At 45.6% G+C, this 18439-nt stretch overlaps 1 protein-coding gene across 6 annotated transcripts in view; it reads right to left on the bottom strand.

Annotated features, from left to right (window-relative positions):
• Nucleotides 1-5726: 5726 nt before the first annotated feature.
• Nucleotides 5727-18439, bottom strand: part of samd4a (sterile alpha motif domain containing 4A) — a 42533-nt gene continuing 29820 nt past the window's right edge. For 2 of the 6 annotated variants that reach the window (XM_027281485.1, XM_027281483.1), the window contains 8 exons: nt 18239-18325; nt 17334-17577; nt 17162-17247; nt 16834-16952; nt 16498-16699; nt 13800-13926; nt 9985-10068; nt 5727-6537 (listed from right to left, as the gene is read on the bottom strand). In XM_027281485.1, the coding sequence (XP_027137286.1) occupies nt 6509-6537; nt 9985-10068; nt 13800-13926; nt 16498-16699; nt 16834-16952; nt 17162-17247; nt 17334-17577; nt 18239-18325 (978 nt within the window). In that variant the 3' untranslated portion in view covers nt 5727-6508. Of the gene's footprint in view, nt 6538-9576; nt 9892-9984; nt 10069-13799; nt 13927-16497; nt 16700-16833; nt 16953-17161; nt 17248-17333; nt 17578-18238; nt 18326-18439 lie in introns of those variants that run through there. The other 4 variants (XM_027281480.1, XM_027281481.1, XM_027281484.1 and 1 more) reach the window with 3 other exon arrangements.

Genomic DNA, 18439 nt, shown 5'->3' on the forward strand with positions numbered 1-18439 from the left:
TGTTTTTCATCATTAAAGTCTCTTTGGCACCCTCCACTGCTCGTATATAATAAAAACATGATGATCTCTGAACGTCACTTCATGAGTCTGCTTCAGCTCTTCAGCTCCATCAAGTGTACATGTGGATTACTCACAGCGTCTGTGTGACGACCCCTCCACCTGTCCACTAGGGGTCCCTGTTGCTCTCCTTGTGGTGGCCTCTCTGGTCCTGCAGATGTTCTGGTTCGGCTCTCTGGTTCTGGTGTCTTCACTGATGTGACTCCATCAGTGATTTTCTGTCACAGTTCACATGAAGCCTTCGTTTATCTGGGACTGTTGTATTCTAATATTCTGTGAACTCTTATTATCAGTCATATACTTGCACATTTAATGAGTGATTCATATTTTAAGTCTGGCCTAAAATAACTTTATTTTATTAACTTTTTATTTCACCTTATTAACTGTGACAACCTGCTTCACTTTGAATAACTTGCATTCATTCCTCGGCCGGTCATGTTCTGTTAGTATCATGCATCATTTTTGTTTGTTTTATTTTTTAATTCTCACAAATTATTTTGATGAACATTGTCAATGATTTTGAGAAACACTGGTCGACTGTTTTAGAAGATATTGTAAAAACTGATTCTGATTTTTTAAATCCAAGAACACTGAATCCTACACTTCCCACAATGCACCTTGATGGTGTCTTTCCTTAAAGGAAAGTTACAAATGAGAGTAATTAATTAAAATGTATTTAAAGTATTAAAGCAGTTCGATGTCTCTGTGACTCAATCGAAGTAAAAACAAGATTTTGGATTATTTGATATAAACTACTGTAACTGTGACTACTGTAACTGTGATTACTGTAACTAACTACTGTAACTGTGACTACTGTAACTGTAACTACTGTAACTGTGACCACTGTAACTGTGACCACTGTAACTGTGACTACTGTAACTGTGACTACTGTAACTGTAACTACTGTAACTGTAACTACTGTAACTAACTACTGTAACTAACTACTGTAACTGTGACTACTGTAACTGTAACTACTGTAACTGTAACTACTGTAACTGTGACTACTGTAACTGTGACTACTGTAACTGTAACTACTGTAACTGTAACTGTGACTACTGTAACTGTAACTACTGTAACTGTGACTACTGTAACTGTAACTGTAACTGTGACTACTGTAACTGTGACTACTGTAACTGTAACTGTGACTACTGTAACTAACTACTGTAACTGTGACTACTGTAACTGTAACTACTGTAACTGACTACTGTAACTGTAACTACTGTAACTGTAACTACTGTAACTGTAACTCAAGATTCTTTTCTCTGCAAACTCTTTATATGTTTGTAAAGTAACTGAAGCTGTCATGAAATGTGTCTAATTATTACTGTACTTGAGTAAATGTACTTAGTTACTTTCCTTCTCTGAGTACTCTTCACTCACTCAGCTAAAAACTAAAAAAACTTAATAAATAAATAAAAACTTTCAAGGCTCTTTTCCAAACCACATTTAAAACCTGTCCACACACACACACACACACACACAGTCTCTCACACACACACACAGTCACACACACAAACACAAACACACTGGAGGAGTTACATCTTGTTTTTATGTATAACGTGGGCATGCCAAGTCACAGCATTCTGGTACGTCGCGACAAAATTACAGCAAGACATCGAAAACATGTTCTCACACACACACACACACACACACACACACACACACACACAGTCATACACACACAGTCATACACACACACACACACACACACACACACACTCTCATTCACACTTTTTTTTGTACAGACCAGAATAATTCATAACTTCATATCAGCATTAAGAAGTACCTACAGAGTACAGACACGACGGACGGAGCTGACGGCTGCAGGTCGCGTGCACGCCGCTCACCTCCACCTGCAACTCAGACTCACAGACCGGAAGCTGCTAATTAAAGCTGAGCAATCAAGGTTAATTAATCAAAGTTAATTAACTGCCAAATTATGTCTAGGTTCATTAAAAAAAACAAAACAAACTTGAACGTGGCTGCGAGGTGAAAATCTGAAAGCAGACTCGATGATCCACCTTAAAACAGAAAGATTTCATGTTCAGCTTCTTTAATGAACATTTTTTTGACACTGTTCATCCTTTTCTGACCTTTTAAAGGTCAAAAGATGAATGAAGCTCTGAGTGTGTTACTGATTATCATCAGAGCATGTGTGGACACATTTAGGATTCAGTTTCTCTGCCCGTCTCAGACGTCGAAGCCTCTGTGGGTGGAGATGACCTGCAGCCGTCGCTCGTTTCATCCTGTAACATTAAAGTTTATATAAAACCTTTTTTTTTTTTTTTTTACATTTGGGGTGAATGTCTCGAGTACAAAAAAAAGGCACTGCCATTTGTTATTCTAAATATGACTTTCCCAGCCTTGTGCATGCAAGTTTTTTTAAAATATAAATTACACTTTTTTTCTTCCTCCGTTTCTTCTTTTTTTTCTGCAATTTTTTGTCTTTTTTGTGTTTTTTTATTATTAAACATACAATATTCTTTTTTTGTCAAATATATACGTAAGCCTGCAGTCAATACAGGACATCGGCTCTTTGATAAAATAAAACTAGATGAAATAAAAAGGCGCACAGTCAAGCGGTAACACTTCGTTACAGAATGGATGCTGCTGAATTTACAAAAACAGAAACAAAACAAAACAAAAAAAAAAAGTCTTGGCATCCCAGAACAAAAACAGAAACTGACTAAACTGCAGAACCTATGACAAAAATAAAAGATATAAAACAGCATATATGTCTCCACTTAAAGTACATTAAATGTTCTGTTTGTTTTTTGGGAATATCAAGGCGTTATCTAACGGTTAATACTGCAGAGTGTGCACGGCGTTAGACAGAGCTGATATGCATTTACAAAATAAAAGCATTTGGTTTGATGTGTAATGATCCAGACCTCAGAGCTGAAACCTTCCAAACGTCCCGTCACAGGTTTGAGTTCACACAGACGTTTTGAACTCTGAATATTAAAAAACAAACGTGTAACTTTGTTATGTCATCAGATAAAATCACAGAAACGCAGGTTACTGAAGCCGTCAGTCGGTTATCTCAACAACAAACCGCCTTCAAACAAAGTGATATGAGCGTAAATACAAATACTGCAACGATACTAGATTCAGATAATCCCTTTGAATACACGACTGACTGCAGGTCGACCGAACGAGCTGTCGAACACGTTTAAAAAGGAAAAAAAGTCTGGAGACGTTCGGACTTTTCTCATCGTCCACAAATCCAAAGAGACGACCAAAATCTACTGCTGCTCACTAAAACCTGGATTCATCCGCCGCTGCAAATAGTCCCCCAACAAACAAACACTCTGTTTCCTCCTGTTTGTTTGAAATGACTGAGGATTATTTAAACAGCTTTCGGTGTCGGGTCGGTCAGAGAGATTTTGGTCTTTTCCTCGGCTCCGTTAACGATAAGAAAGATTCACACTGACAGCTCGGCCTCGTCCTTTAACGTGACTACCTACAGTTTGAACCTGTCCTGCTCAGGATCAGAGTCAGGCTTGTGGACTGAGCAACAACAAACAACAACAACAACAACGACGACGACGTCACGCCGATGTTTGTGTGCCGACAGCTCCAGACTTTTCTTTGTGAGTGAGTGGATGTTGATATCTGCGATGGACCGGCTCCGACAGCGAAGCTTCACATGAAAAAAGAAAAAAAAGAAAATGACACCGATAGATACAAACGAGATTATAGTTCAACAACAGCAACGACAAAAAAAGAAAAGTCAAAGAGAAAACAGTCAAAGTCGACAATAACTATGTTAATGTTTGAGATGTACGTATGGTCACCAGCCATAACATGTTAATACATACGGTACTTTAAATAATAATACACCTAAATGAGAAAAGTCACCTCTGATGAAACAAACAAAAAGAATAAATAATGTTTCTACTTTAAGTTCTGATTCATGGCGGCGACGCTCAAACTGTCACGTCACGTTCATCTTCATCTCCGCTCTGACCACGTCTGATTGGCTCTCACACACACACACACGAGAAACACTGAGACAGAAATATGAAGAGCGACACACACTTCATCTGTGTGTGTGTGTGTGTGCGTGTGTGTGAAGCCACAATCAGCCAATCAGAGACAGACACAGAACCTCTGCATGTTTACTGACACTGAACGCATCACGGCTGTGGCGCTGTAGTGTTTCATGGTCGTTTCTCTGATGGTGTCAAACTTTTTCAAAAACCTGAGGCTGGCTCCAGAAGTGAGTCAGTCTCCATAAGTCCCCATGTTCAAATGTCCAACTTCACAGCAGAAATAAACATGTTTACAGCCTGGTACAAAAAACAGTTTTGGTCTCTGTAGCTAATTTCCCCGTTCATGACAACTGTACTGAGGGTGAATTTATATACAACTCACCTGTTCACATTATATTAAGGCTTAAAGTTATGCAGGATTAAGAGCGTGGACACTTTGATTGACAGGTGGCTTGTTTGAGGGACCAGGCTTCATTCAGCCCATTTTTAGAAACCTGTGTGTGATGGAGGACTTTGAGGACTTTGAGCGTAGATTTAACACCATCAGAAAACAACTCTGAGCCTGTTAGTGTGTTTGTTTTAAAGGTAGTACAGTAAATGAACTGAAACGTGCGCACACTCTGCCGTGGTCCTGCATCTGTGAGTGTTTGAACTCCGACATCCACCATCAGACGAACAGAAATCATCTAAAGTCACCGAGCGGCGTCTCCACATCGCCGCCTCGTCTCTTCCATCTGCTCCAAACTGTCGCTCGAGCCTCGAACATTTGGATTTTTAGTGTATCACATTATCATATCAAGTGCAGGATACAAAGGAAGTACTATAGAATTGCAACAAACTAATGAAGAAACTAAACAATAACAATAATAATAATAATAATAATCGATAACCCTCAATGACGACCGTTCGGGGTCAGGACTCTCAGCACGCCGCGGCACAGAGGGGGAGTTTCCTAACCAGCTTATTTCCAAAGAACCCTTTTCTTATAAAGTCTGTGATCCAGACGCAACAAACTGAAGATAAATATTAAGACACAGAATAACCATGAGATTTAAAAAAAAACAATAAATTCATTGTAGGCCGACAGAGCAGACGGACCGTGTCACACGGGTCACAGTCCTGTCGTGACTGCGTCTGGCCAGCAGGTGGAGGTAAGCACTAACGAGACAATCTCTGGGAAAACGACCCTTCATGGATTGACGGACCTCCTGCTCCATCCAGAGAAAGACGTTCAGTCCGAACATGCATCACCCGGCTTTACAAAGCAAACATGCAGCCGCTTGAATCTCCCGTGTGACGTGTAGAAAAGTTTCGTGAATACAGTACGTGCTAACTGACTCTGACTTCCTCCCACAGACTCACAAAAATGATCAGACATGACATCATCTCCCTCAAAGGTCAAAGGTCCTGCCTCTGATTCTCCTTTAAAACATCCGCTTCCCTTTCCTGCATCACTTCAGCCTCCATCTTTCTTCAACTACTTCCTGTTTCTTTCTCCACATCGTCACCTTCTTCCTCTCATCTCTCTCCTCTTCCTCTTCTTCTTCTTCACACCTCCTCTCTCGTTCTCTCTTGGTAAATGCTCGAGCCGACGCTTCGTCATCGTCGTCGGCCGCTAAAATAAAGAATAAGCACGTCGGTTGTAAACTAAGCGTGATGGCTACTCGTGGGACGTAAAGCTGGTAGACGGCCGAGGCTTTACTGAATATTACACGATTCATACCTGATATTCATACATGTTTCTGTACCCTTTGAAAGTAGCATCATTATGTAAACAATAAATACATACAACACAAATAAATGACTTTTTTTTTTTTGCCACCCAATACTGAGTAAAGAGGCCTTCTCGAGCTCTGCGAGCGTCCTCGCCGGACGCTCAGTCCTCGCTGAGAAACAGTCAAGGAGATCCCCAAACTTCCTTCGGCGTCCCGGCTCTGCTCGTCTCGTCGTGTGTTTCCTGGGTCTGAGGTACTGAGATGGGTTTGAAAAGATGCCACGAGCTGCGGTCGATGTGCAGGGGGGGGACCAGAGAGGGTGTCGGAGAGCAAACACAGGTCTCACCGGGCCCTGATCCACAGGCCAGCGTCTCCCTGGGACTGCAGTACTGCCTCCTCGGTGTGGGGGGCGCTGTTCACACACTGTCCGGGCCGTGTCTCGATGCGTTTCTCTCTCTCCTCACCCACCCAGCCTGCGAGCATGCTGGCGGAGCGGGAAGTGTGTGTGTGTGTTTTTTTTTTTAAACGACCCGATGGACGGTGCCAATGTGATAGCTTGTGTCAGCCGTGTGATGAGCGGCGCTCTTCTTGTGTTTCTTGGATCCGACCCCGATCCTTTGGTTGAGCTCTACCATTGGCTACAGGGAGAGGGGACAGGAGGGCTGGTGACCTCGAGGTGACTTATCGTGAGAGAGCCTCGTGAACCTGCGCCGTCCTACTGCTCTCACTCAGGTCCTCGTCTCATATCGTTGATGTGCGGTCGGCACCATCTAAAGAGGAGCAGAGAGGAGAGAGAAGAGTTAGACATGACTCCTCCCAACTCCTGGTGCATGCTGGGAGAGTGTCCAGCCTTCCTGTGACCCTGAATGAGCTGCTCGTCTTTGTCGTCTCCTTCCTAACTCTGTCTGTGATGCTCTCTCATGTGAATACATTTCATCTGACTGCCGTGAGCTGTCAGCGAAGGCCTGAAGCCTCTCTGACGTGGTGAACGGCGAGGGGTCGGAGCCCACACTGTCACGGCGAGAGAACAACACATCTGTCAAAATACTGATGGAGCCTTTCGGAGGAAAACAACAGTCTGACAGCTGTTGCCTCTGGTGTGGCTCGAAGAGGAAAATGTTATCGGGCTACGCAGCGGTGGATGTTTTGATTCCATCAAAATAAATCCTGCACCATGATACTGAAAGTGCAGCTTCATGCCATTGTAGAGAACACACTGTCAACAGACCGGCTATACCTGTGTCTCTACCTGTGTCTATACCTGTGTCTCTACCCGTGTCTCTAAATGTGTCTCTAAATGTGTCTCTAAATATGTCTCTACCTGTGTCTCTACCCGTGGCTTTATCTGTGTCTCTACCCGTGTCTCTAAATATGTCTATATCTGTGTCTCTACCCGTGTCTCTACCCGTGTCTCTAAATGTGTCTCTACCTGTGTCTCTAAATGTGTCTCTAAATATGTCTCTACCTGTGTCTCTACCCGTGGCTTTATCTGTCTCTACCTGTGTCTCTACCCGTGTCTCTAAATGTGTCTATACCTGTGTCTCTACCTGTGTCTCTACTTGTGTCTCTACCTGTGTCTCTACCTGTGTCTTTATGTGTCTCTAAATGTGTCTCTATCTGTGTCTCTGCCTGTGTCTCTACAGGTAGAGCGTTTATAGCTGTGGAGCTCCTACAGTACAAACAACAGGCAGAGGCTCAACGTGGACGATAACGACGTCATGAGATGCTTCTCAAACTTCCCCGGTGGTTTAGTGCCAGCCAAATGTTTGTAAATGTGACATTGTACTTTGTATACTGAATGTAACTGAAACAGGAAACACTTCAGTGATGAGACAACATGGACATCCAACATGGACCACTGGACGGGACTGTGCGTTATTTTAAGTTGAAGCAGAAAACTGATTCAGACTTTCTTGAGTTAAATGCACTCCTTCGTTCAGCTCTCCACACACACACACACACACACACACACACACACACACACACACAAAGCAGCACTTGTCCGCCGCTCTGTGCCGAGCACTGAGGCCCACTGTCTTCACCTCAGTCGAGTTTTGGGATGGGGGGGTGGGGGCTGGCACTGACTAAACTCTGCTGTACATGAGAATATTCTGCTGAGGTCACCAAAACGAGCGACACGACTGAGACATGTTCAGTACGGCGTGACGCAGGGAGGTTTGAAAGTCATATTTAGGTGTTACAAAACTACGGAAAAATGTTTGAATCTCCTCCAGCGAGCTTTTCTGTGAGATGAAGTCAGCTTTCTGAGAAACAGATCGAACAATCAGATACCTGAGATTCTTCAGTCTTCATGCTTTGTGGGTTGATTCGTCTGGAACTTTCTTACTTTGACTCAAACGTTTAAATCCACATAAAGTCTCACAGCTGATCATATCTATGATGTAAATCACATTTGTGAGTGAGTAACCTCTCTCCTCTCACTCTGGCTCTTCCCATTTTATTTCCCTCTTGAGCTGAACTCGCTTCGACTGTTGACAGAATCGCTGTCAGATTTCAAACTTGGCCAGACTGGACCAACCAAACATAACACACCTCGCAGGGCTCCAACAAGTCTGGAGTTATCGATGGGCCAAAGCCTGCAGACGTTAGACTGTGTGCACACAGCAGGATAATTGACTGAGTGTTGGAACGGGCCGGGCGGCGTAAAGATCAGTGTTAAGATCAGCTGAAGTGGCCGAGCCTCATGAACATGACTCACTCGCTGACTGGCTGATAGAGGACGTTTGGACGCGGTGGAGTTTGTTTTTGGCTTTAAACACGACACAGAAGTTCTGGTTGAGTCGGATCCAGCTGCTGGCCTTCACAGATGCTTTTACGGCTGAAGCCGAGGGAGTGGATGGAAGAGCACGAGCGTCCTGCTGCCATGTCAACGTTACGCCACAGTTAGAGAAACTCAGATAAGCCTGAGTCTGCAAGTTTAAAACATGATGCTGCGGTTTATAAACACTATGCATGCGGACTGCAACTCAAAGATCGAAACTTTATTATACACAGCTGCAACGATTAGTCGACTAATCGATTAATCGAAATGTTTTGATCATCATTTAATTGTTAAGTTTCGTGGACTTTCGTGTTTTGTATCACGAATCTTTGGTTTGTGGACAAAATAAGAGAAACTGGAATTAACATTTTTCACTATTTTCTTACATTTTATAGATCATTGGTTCTCAAACTGGTGGTACGCGACCTTCCTGCTCTGGTACTCAGAGGATTCTCTGAAATATCTGTTTTTAATTGAATAAATTAAAAACATATCAAACAAATGAAAGGATCAGATCACTGGAATGTAATTCATGTGTGAATGTAACAGAGTCGACCTACGCTGCTGGATTTTAACGTCCGTACTTGGATAGACGGTTATTCTTGTTGGAGTTCTGTGGTGTGTTGTGACATGCCGATTCTCATTTTCAGGTGATTATACTTCAATAAAAACTTAATTATGAATATTACATTCTGTAAATAAAGCCTCCTGGACCAGTATCTCAGTAGCCAGCAACTTCAGCGCATCCTTAGATGAAATGTGCAGCGATCTTTCCCAAGAGCTGAGAAACTCGTTGGCTGTTTATACACAGACACCAATAATGATCAATAAGTCACAGGTGTGGAAACCGACCCACAACAGCCATTTAAACCTGTGTGTGTCAACATGTGTGTGTATATTATGAGGCCCGACATTCAAGAGTATGTAAAGTTAAGCACACAAAATGATGTGATAATAAACTTTCCCTAAATTAAAGACGTAAATTTATAAGCACAACTTTTTTTTTAGCCTAGGTGGGCGAGTTACCGTATACGGTAACTTCTTTGACTTTGATTTGCAGCCTATTGAAATCTGAAATTATAAAGGGTTAAACCTGATTTAAAAAAATGTGCCGATACTTGTTTCTGTTTATTATTCTGGTTTTCCATCCGTTGGGACGAAATGAGGAAATAAAAAACACAAAAACAGAATTCAAATCAAAGAGCGGCGTGGCAGCCAGAGCGGATTAATACTGAACAGCTGAGATAATTCAGACACAGTCTGCTCTGTGACTGAAACCTGGACAATGACAAACATGCAGAGGAGATGATTGAGCCATTAGTGTGTGATCCACTCGAACATCCTGGATGTGATCAGAGACAGGATGAGGATCGGTGTCGGTGTTATGATGAGAGAACAGCTGCATGTTGCGGATCAATTAAAATGTGTGTGTTACCTCCCAAGGCGTGCTCTGTCATACTCAGACACAGAGACTCAAGGCGGTTGTTGATGTCTGGCTCTGTCACCGGCAACTGAAGATCTGCAACAGAAACAGACGTGAAGCATCGTCAGTGATTAAATTAAGATTCATATTGAAGCCCTGATGATCGTTCAGAACTTCATTTAATCAAATTACAAGTGATTTTCATGAGGTCTCCTCGTTAAGTGTTGAAAAGCTGCATCTTAATTAGAGACCTTAGATTATAATTAAACTCGTTTTGAAATCAATCGGACGAGCCGGCGAAGAACTCAGATCAGTTCACCGGGACAATGTCGTCCACTCAGCCACGGTGCAGCCTCGATAATCAGATTAGACCACGCTGTTAACTCCAGCTGACGCACACGCCACATCAAGACAGAGTGTGTGTGTGTGTGTGTGTGAAGGGTGAGACTGGAATGGGGACAAACTTTCCATTCATTCTTCGTTTGATCTGCATCCATCTGTAATATTTGACCCTTCAATAAGGAGGATTGGATTCAAAGTATCAAAGCGTTTCACAGTGCAACACACAGAGGGGTTCCAGAGAAAAAGGCTCCCTGAGGAGCTCTAACCGTTGGTTCTTATACACTCTCTCATGGGCTGTCTCGGACCCCCCATTGATAAAGATAGCATCATAAGTCTTCTTCATTTCTAATAGTCAGCAGTTCCCCGATCTAAATGTCGCCTCTCCGACCCGTCCCTGACCCCCGTTCTGTTCTGGACTTCTTCTATTTATACATTAACCTGAACTTTACCTTACCCTGCCAGCTTTAATCATATTAGAGAAGTAAAAAACAGAACATGTGAGTTGTAGGAACTCGTACGTACACATCGTATGATTTAAGACACCTGAGACACCTGAGTCACCATCGATATGCCAGCATCATCTCACCACCTGCACAGGTGAGGCGGTAAACTAAACTCCTCATCGCGGTCTGATGAAAAAGATATTTTTGGGGCTTTTTTGAAACTTTATTTAAAAGTGACAGCTGAAGACTGGCAGGAAAGTGGAGAGGGGAGGGATAACATGGTCACAGGTCAGACTCGAACCCTGGGCCACCGTCAGAGTGGCGACCAGGAGCCGTGACTATGATCCAGGTTAAAGTCTGACACGGACACGCGTGCATCCGTCTGACTCCGTTATCCAGCGCTCTCCTCCTTCTATCGCCACTACACACATGATGGAACAAAACATCTTTTCTTTGGTCAATCAGAGTCTAATGATGCAGACGTGTGATCCTCGTCCTGATGAACAAAGCTAAAAATACTGCCTGATGCGTTCAAGAGTTTCTGTTTGGAAACGTGTCGAGCTCAGCGATGAAGAGAGGATGCAGGTTCCAGTTCTCACGTGTGATCTCTCTGTTTGAAGACTTGACACTGAGCCTGTGTGCGGAGCATGACGTTAAATAATGAATCCATTAATTATGAAAATAACTGGCAGATGAATTCAGACTGGGAATAATCTTTGGCTAAAGTTCTCACATCGTTAATCCAGCAGACGTCACTCTGACATCGTTAAGATCGTGATAATGTTAAAATAATAGAATATTAACGATGTTGTTACAACTGAACATTAACGAACGCTCCTCATGAATGAAGACTCGGCACAGCAGCTCTCAGGCGCTCGTCGCTGTCGGCTGTTGTTGGAGTCAGCGGGGTGGAGGCAGCTCTGTGTGTGGAGGGTTGGGTCGAGGTTGGAGGGGAGGGGAGGAGTATGTGTGTGTGTGTGTGTTGGGAGGGCGGGTGGAGGTGGGAGGGTGTATTTGGGCCACAGCACAGCCTAGCAACCACGTCCAGCCATTTCGACCTCAGCTGTGTCTTCAAGTGAAAATCTCTTGTGGCCGCAGAGAAAAGCTGAGTTAGGCCCAGGAGTCCACACTGTGGCTATTTATAGCCTCCAACACCCTCCACCCCTCCACCAGACACACCCCTCCACCCCCTGCACACACACACACACACACACACACACACACACACACACACACACACACACACTTGTTCCTTCATGCCGTCTTTTTCTCTGCTGTGTCTCACTTAATACGACTCCTTATCCATCTGCTGAGAAAGACAGATTGCATATATACACAGAGACAGAGGAGGAGGAGGAGAGGAGAGGAGGAGAGAAGAGAGGAGAGAGGAGGAGAGAAGAGAGGAGAGAGGAGGAGAGAGGAGAGAGGAAGAGAGGGGAGGAGGAGAGAGGAGAGGAGAGGAGGAGAGAAGAGAGGAGAGAGGAGGAGAGAAGAGAGGAAAGAGGAGGAGAGGGGAGAGACGAGAGGGGAGAGACGAGAGAGGAGAGAGGAGGAGAGATGAGAGGAGGAGAGGGGAGGAGAAGAGAGGAGAGAGGAGGAGAGATGAGAGGAGGAGAGGGGAGAGAGGAGAGAGGAGGAGGAGAGGGGAGAGAGGAGGAGAGATGAGAGGAGGCTAGGGGGAGAGGGGAGAGAGGAGAGAGGAGGAGGAGAGAGGAGAAGGAGAGAGGAAGGTGGAGAGAGGAGGAGGAGAGGGGAGAGAGGAGGAGGAGAGAGGAGGAGGAGAAATGAAGGAGGAGAGGGGAGGTGTAGCCTTTCAAATCAGTTTCTCTGGCTGAGGCCCAGCTGTACCCACCCTGGAGGGTGACTGCTATGTGTGCATGACTCTGCAGAGTTTGTCAAAGAAGGAGGGATAGAGGGACGGGGAAGGAGAAGAGAGGGAGGAGCAAGGAAAGGAAAGGAAAGGAAAGGAAAGGAAAGGAAAGGAAAGGAAAGTGTACGCTGCACAAAGAGTCTCATTGTGAGACTCCTCGGACTCTCTCCTCCCTCCCTGCCTCTATCTCTTCCTCTCTCACATGCAGCCTCCCCCCTCCCTCCCTCCTGCTTTTTATAAATCTGTTTTTCCTCTTCATTCTAAAAAGAGGACGTTTCTGCTGTGTGTGTGTGTGTGTGTGTGTGTGTGTGTGTGTGTGTGGAGGAAGTCCCAGCTTGTCCTATTACTGTCCACTGTTCCTGTGGGACAAGGTCCAGTCAGCAGAGGCTACTAAAGGTCACTCTGCCTGGCGCCGATGGTTACCGTGACTTCGGGCCCGTGTGTTGTGAGCGAGCGTTCCTCGATGGGAGGGTTCGGGTTTGAGGATTGGCAGCTCAGAAATGATTTTTTTCTCAAAAGGGGAAACAATGAACCGCTCCTGTGTAAACAGGTTTTTCGGCACGAAAGAGAAGACTTTTATCCAGGGTGGTTTGTGTGTCAAAGGTGAAGCGACAGAAGAACTAAACTGTCTCTGCACACTGTGAATACTGAATCATCCAAAGGACGAGTGGATGAAATGTTTTAGTTGCCAGACAAACTTACTGTAGTCCACATAAAAAACTAAATAAATCAGCAGAATGTAAACTGGACAAACTGTCCTTCGATCCTTCATCATCTCTGGATTTGTCTCCATGTTTCATTAACTCACAGTGTGATGTCACATATTTCTGCCCGTCTCTCCTTTTCGGACAGAGTTTTATTGAATGTTTTGTCACGCTCGGCTCAGTTTCAAGTGGCTGGAGGGAAGTTTTGTGTCAACAACAAAGAAAAAAAAGGCGGCTGTTATTCCGACGTGCAATATGATGGAGATCAGAGCTGCCTCTGATTGGTCAACGCGTTAGGAACACATCCTCTGATTGGTAGACAGACTCAACAACAACAACAACAACCACGGTTTAACAGCTCAAGAACCTGATGATAAAATACATTCAGTCTGTACAGACAGACAGTCAGGGAAGTCATTTATAGCTAAAGACAAAGTGTGTGTCTGTGTGTGTGTGTGTGTTTCTTACCGGCTTGTTGGAACATGACCATGGTTTGTGGCGTGGTGTGAACTGGCAGGGACCGGGTCCTCTGCACGGAGCTGTGGGTCCGGCTGGGCATGCTGTTGCTTCCTCCGGGGTTCGCGAACCACAGACCCTGAGGAGGAAATAAAGTCATTAAGTCCACCTAATAAACACGCAGTGTCACGACGTCAGCGCCTGAATTTACATTCAGTTCTGTTTATTAGAGCCCAGCTGATACTGATTGAATGCGTACTTATAACTTCAACAAATAACTTTATGAAAGTTTATTTAAGTTCAACCATCTCCGGTCTGCTGCTTCTTCTCTCACTCTGAGCTGCTGGCCGCAGTTTGCAGTCACACCAACACATATAAACACTTTCATACAGCCAACACCGTGCTGCCGTTTTGACGTGGGGTCAACACAGGCGTCAGCGCTGATACTGATCAAGGTTCTGTTCCATTCAGCGCAGCAGAACATGCAGCACGGCAGCACTCTGACTCTGAATGGAACCAAACCTTTAAATAGCATCATTGTTATTGTTGTTTATCCTGTTTCATATCTGCTGCTGTGGAAAGGTGGAAATCACGTGTTCACATAATGTCATCAGGTTCACTTCTTTAACGTTTGGGCTTCTAAACAAAATGTAACGAACACGGAACACTGTGTGTTTGGTATCAATGGATTCACCAGAAGCTCGGCGATCATAAGCCTGCGTGTAACGTGCTTATAAGGTGACAGTCCTTTGATCGGTTAGAATACGTCATAGCTACCTTCAGCTGATTGGTTGAAAAAAAAAATATTCTGACACTTTTCATCAAATCATAAAGTGTTTCTGAGTTATTCACAGATCTGTAAAACTTTTAGTATGTTGAAGTTATCGGACGCTGCTACCAAATTCTTTTTTCAGACTTTTTGTCTGATTTGAAGTAAAACCCAACATAGTTTGAGCTCATGCTGCCGCTGGCCTTTTATTTGTATTAGTAACCGACATCGTCAGTGCACCAACATGCTCTAACTGCAGACTTAATATAATCTGACGTGCTAATTTCAAGCTCATGTATCCTCCTCTTCCTTTCATCAGTGCGTTTCACACGTTGCCACAACTTTCACTGATCAAAGCCGGTTATGAAACGTGTGTAAAAATAAGTCGGCTGTGAGATCAAGGCCGCGGCTCCTTCGACGTCCTCAGCCCCCCACGCTCCTGTCTGAACGTCTGGCCCACACCTAATGACAGTCTCAGACGCTCACCACATGAATTCCTCACTGTAACCTGCCTATTATACCCCCAACACCACCCCCAACACCACCACACGCCCCTCCTCACCTCTCTCCCCCGGCCCCCACCCCCCTGCGGCCCTGCAGTGCCACGGGCCAGGGGAAAAACAGGAAATGCCTGTGCACTGTTCTCACTGCCTCTGACTGGCTCTCTCACTCTCTCTCTCATACAAACTCTTCCTCGCTCTCTCATTGCCCCTCCTCCTCCTCCTCCAACACCACAGCTAGCTCTCCCAACCTATGACTCACATATTTCCCTCCCTCCCTCCCTCCTTCTCTTCTCTCTCTACACATCCACACGACAGTCCCACACAAGAAGGTCCAGCGTGAGGAGGAGGAACTGAGGTATTTCCTCCCATTGTAAGGGATGAGAGCGAGAGACACAGAGAGAAAGAGACACAGAGAGACAGAGAGAGAGAGGTTCCCAATGAACTGGGTCAGCCCACACCAAAGTGTGCCAGGACGGGCCTGAAACAGCTCCACGGCTCCTCCTGTTTCAGTGTTCGGCACTGACGCAGAGCCTCTGGTATGTGGGGTGACCTGCCTTAGAGTTCCATCCACCTCACTTCATTCGCCAAACACCGTCACCGCCGCCGCCGCTGCTCCTCTTCCTCACCCCGCATTTTTTTGTCGTGGAATAAAAAGTCTATTTCAGGCAGAATACGTGCTGAAGGAGGAATTCTGCTGCCCCGGTTATTGTAAACATCCTGGAATGTATTATTACACTTTTCAAAATGTTCCTCTCTAAAGTCACGAACACCATCCAGCGCTGCAGTCAGCACAGACACACGAGAACACCGGGAGCTTTTCTGTTACACAACTTTAACTAAGAAATACTCTCAACGCTGCATCCTCATCTGACCACTGTGACCGTCAGCTGACACGAGATGATCAGAAGCTCTGTTGGAAATCAGTTTGAGCCGCAGACACAGGTTTTTCCATTTATTTGAGTTGTGGGTCATTTGTTTTGTGTTCAGCTGGATCCAACTTTTGGAAAAACGCAGCCCGACGTCGCGCTGCAGTGGCCAATCAGACGCTCAGACTGGTCAAACTTCAACAGTCCGTCTGAAATGTCTCTGAAACTGAGACTGTCTAAACTCTGATACTCGACCTGTCGTGTTCTGACTTTGTCTGTTTCATGAAGATGCTTCTAAATCTGAGTCTGACTGAAAAAAAGAAACATGAGGAAGTTTAATTTGGTTTGTGTTGAGTGACACAGACAGTGAATGAGAGTGAGCGAGCACCAGCATCGATGAAGTTATTAGTTAGAGAAAAGTTATTCAGAGAAATAAAAAATTTCATTCCTTATGGTTTGACACACCTGCCCAGCAGCCCCCCTCAGCCCTCATACCTCCACACACTGCATATTCATGCATCCATCATACCTGTGATGGCTTAACCCTGTACTCCTGTACTGGGTGGACTCACCTGTCTCCCCTGCTTGGGGCCGGTGGGTGTGCTGCTGGAGCTGCGTGGCGTCGGTCCCAGCAACCCGCCGCTGCCCAGCAGGCCCGGCCTGGCACCTGGCAAGCTCCTGGAGGGCATCTGGAACTGACGGAGGCTCCTCCTGGCCGAAACGCTGCTCCCGACACAGCTAGCCGTGGGGAGAGAGTTGGACTGGCCGAAGCGGCTGTACGGAGAAAGACGAGACGAACACGTAAATGTACTCGAGCTGATTGTTTCTGTCGTCTTGTCTCTGGTTGTTTATCACAGTTTAATGTTTCCTTCATGGATCTAAGCTGCTGTTTGTCTGTGTGTGTTTACCTCCTCTGCGGTCGGTACCCTGCTATGTCAAGGAGGGTTTTCCTCGGAATGGATCGGAACAGCCTCTGGACCTGTTGTTTCCATGACAACAGCCTCTTCTTCTGCGTCTCAGTGAAGGACTGGCGGGGAGTGAGGAGGAGGGAGGGGAGAACAAGGAGTACGAATCAGGGATGAAATGAAGTATGACCGCTGAGCAGCATGGCTGAGGATGTTCAGCTGCATTGTGTCAATGAATCTAAAGCACGATGCACATTTATACTGTAACATGATGAGTGACATTATCAGCTCTAAACATCCTGTACGCATGTATTCCAGAGGGAGTGGGTACCTCGTGGATAAGACACTTGTCGATGAGTTGTAGGTAGGAGCTGATGTTGTCCTCGTCCGACCTCGACACCAGCAGCTGGGTGCAAACTGAGGAGGTGGAGGCAGAGATGGAAACATGAAGACAGAAACCTCTCTGCGTCCGAGGAAACAACCTCAACTGAGAAGCAGCTCACCTTTTCCCATGACGCGAGTGAACTGGCTGGGTAAATCCCCTTCGGCGATGACGCTTGTGCCCGACTCGGCCTCCCCTCCGCCGCTGCTCAGGTGGGAGCCGGGCGCGGCGTTCTTGCCCTCGGGGCTCAGCAGGTGGCGCTGCATCGAGGCCTCCTCGCCGCCGCTGAAAGCCTTAATAGGCGTCATGATCATCTGGTGGAGCTCCTGCAGCGGGGCGCGGAGATTACTGCCCTCCAACACATCCTGGTGGAGGTAAATGATGGGAGGTGAAAGGAGGAAGGGTTTACTTGACTGTACTTGTGAGAAGCATTGCGTGACGGCTCCCTGAAGACACTGCCATGTGATACAGCAGAGAATAAACTAATACCAAAAATACATACATGCAGTTTCCTTTCACTACTCGTGTCCGTGTGCATCATATCAGCCTCCCTCCCTCCCGCTTCTCGCAGAGCTGCTGCTGCCGTACACGCGTCTGTGTAAACCCAAAATACCAAGCAACAGGTGTCCCGTTTCCGCGGCCTGACACACTGCGGCGTGAACAAATTTTAAAATGAAGCGTTGGTGAAAAGGTTAAGTCTGAATTTAGATGGCTCAAGAAGTCTCTCCCTGCGGTGTGCCCTTGAGCGCCATTGTCTTGCTTTAAAGGCTGAATGGACGGGTGAGGGGGTGAGAGAGAGGGGGGGAGGAAGAGGAGGGTTTAAATTTGGAGCCCAAAACTCTCCTTCCTGGATTAGGTGTTCCCTTAGCTGCCATCTCAGATACATAACACCGACTGGGAACGGCCAAACTTCAGTGAGGTGGCGTCCGCTGAGGTTACAGCTCAATCGGCTTTACGTGAAGCTTTGTGAGGATGTTTTGTGTGTGATGGTGAAGAGGAGGAGACGCGGCGCGTCGTCAGTCTGACCTTTTCCAGGCTGCGCAGCAGATTCTGCCTCTCTTTGAGCTTCAGTATACTGATGACAATCTTGTGCCTGGCTCCTTTAGTGACCTTCTGTTGGAGAGAGAGAGTTTTGTGTCAAACATTGCTTTTATCATCACAACACGCATCTCTGTTCTCGGAGATAAAAACACACGGAGCCGAGGAGCAGCTGCTTCTTTTTTTTTT

This window comes from Larimichthys crocea, chromosome VIII, assembly GCF_000972845.2.
Source record: "Larimichthys crocea isolate SSNF chromosome VIII, L_crocea_2.0, whole genome shotgun sequence".
In the NCBI taxonomy this organism is placed as follows: domain Eukaryota; kingdom Metazoa; phylum Chordata; class Actinopteri; family Sciaenidae; genus Larimichthys; species Larimichthys crocea.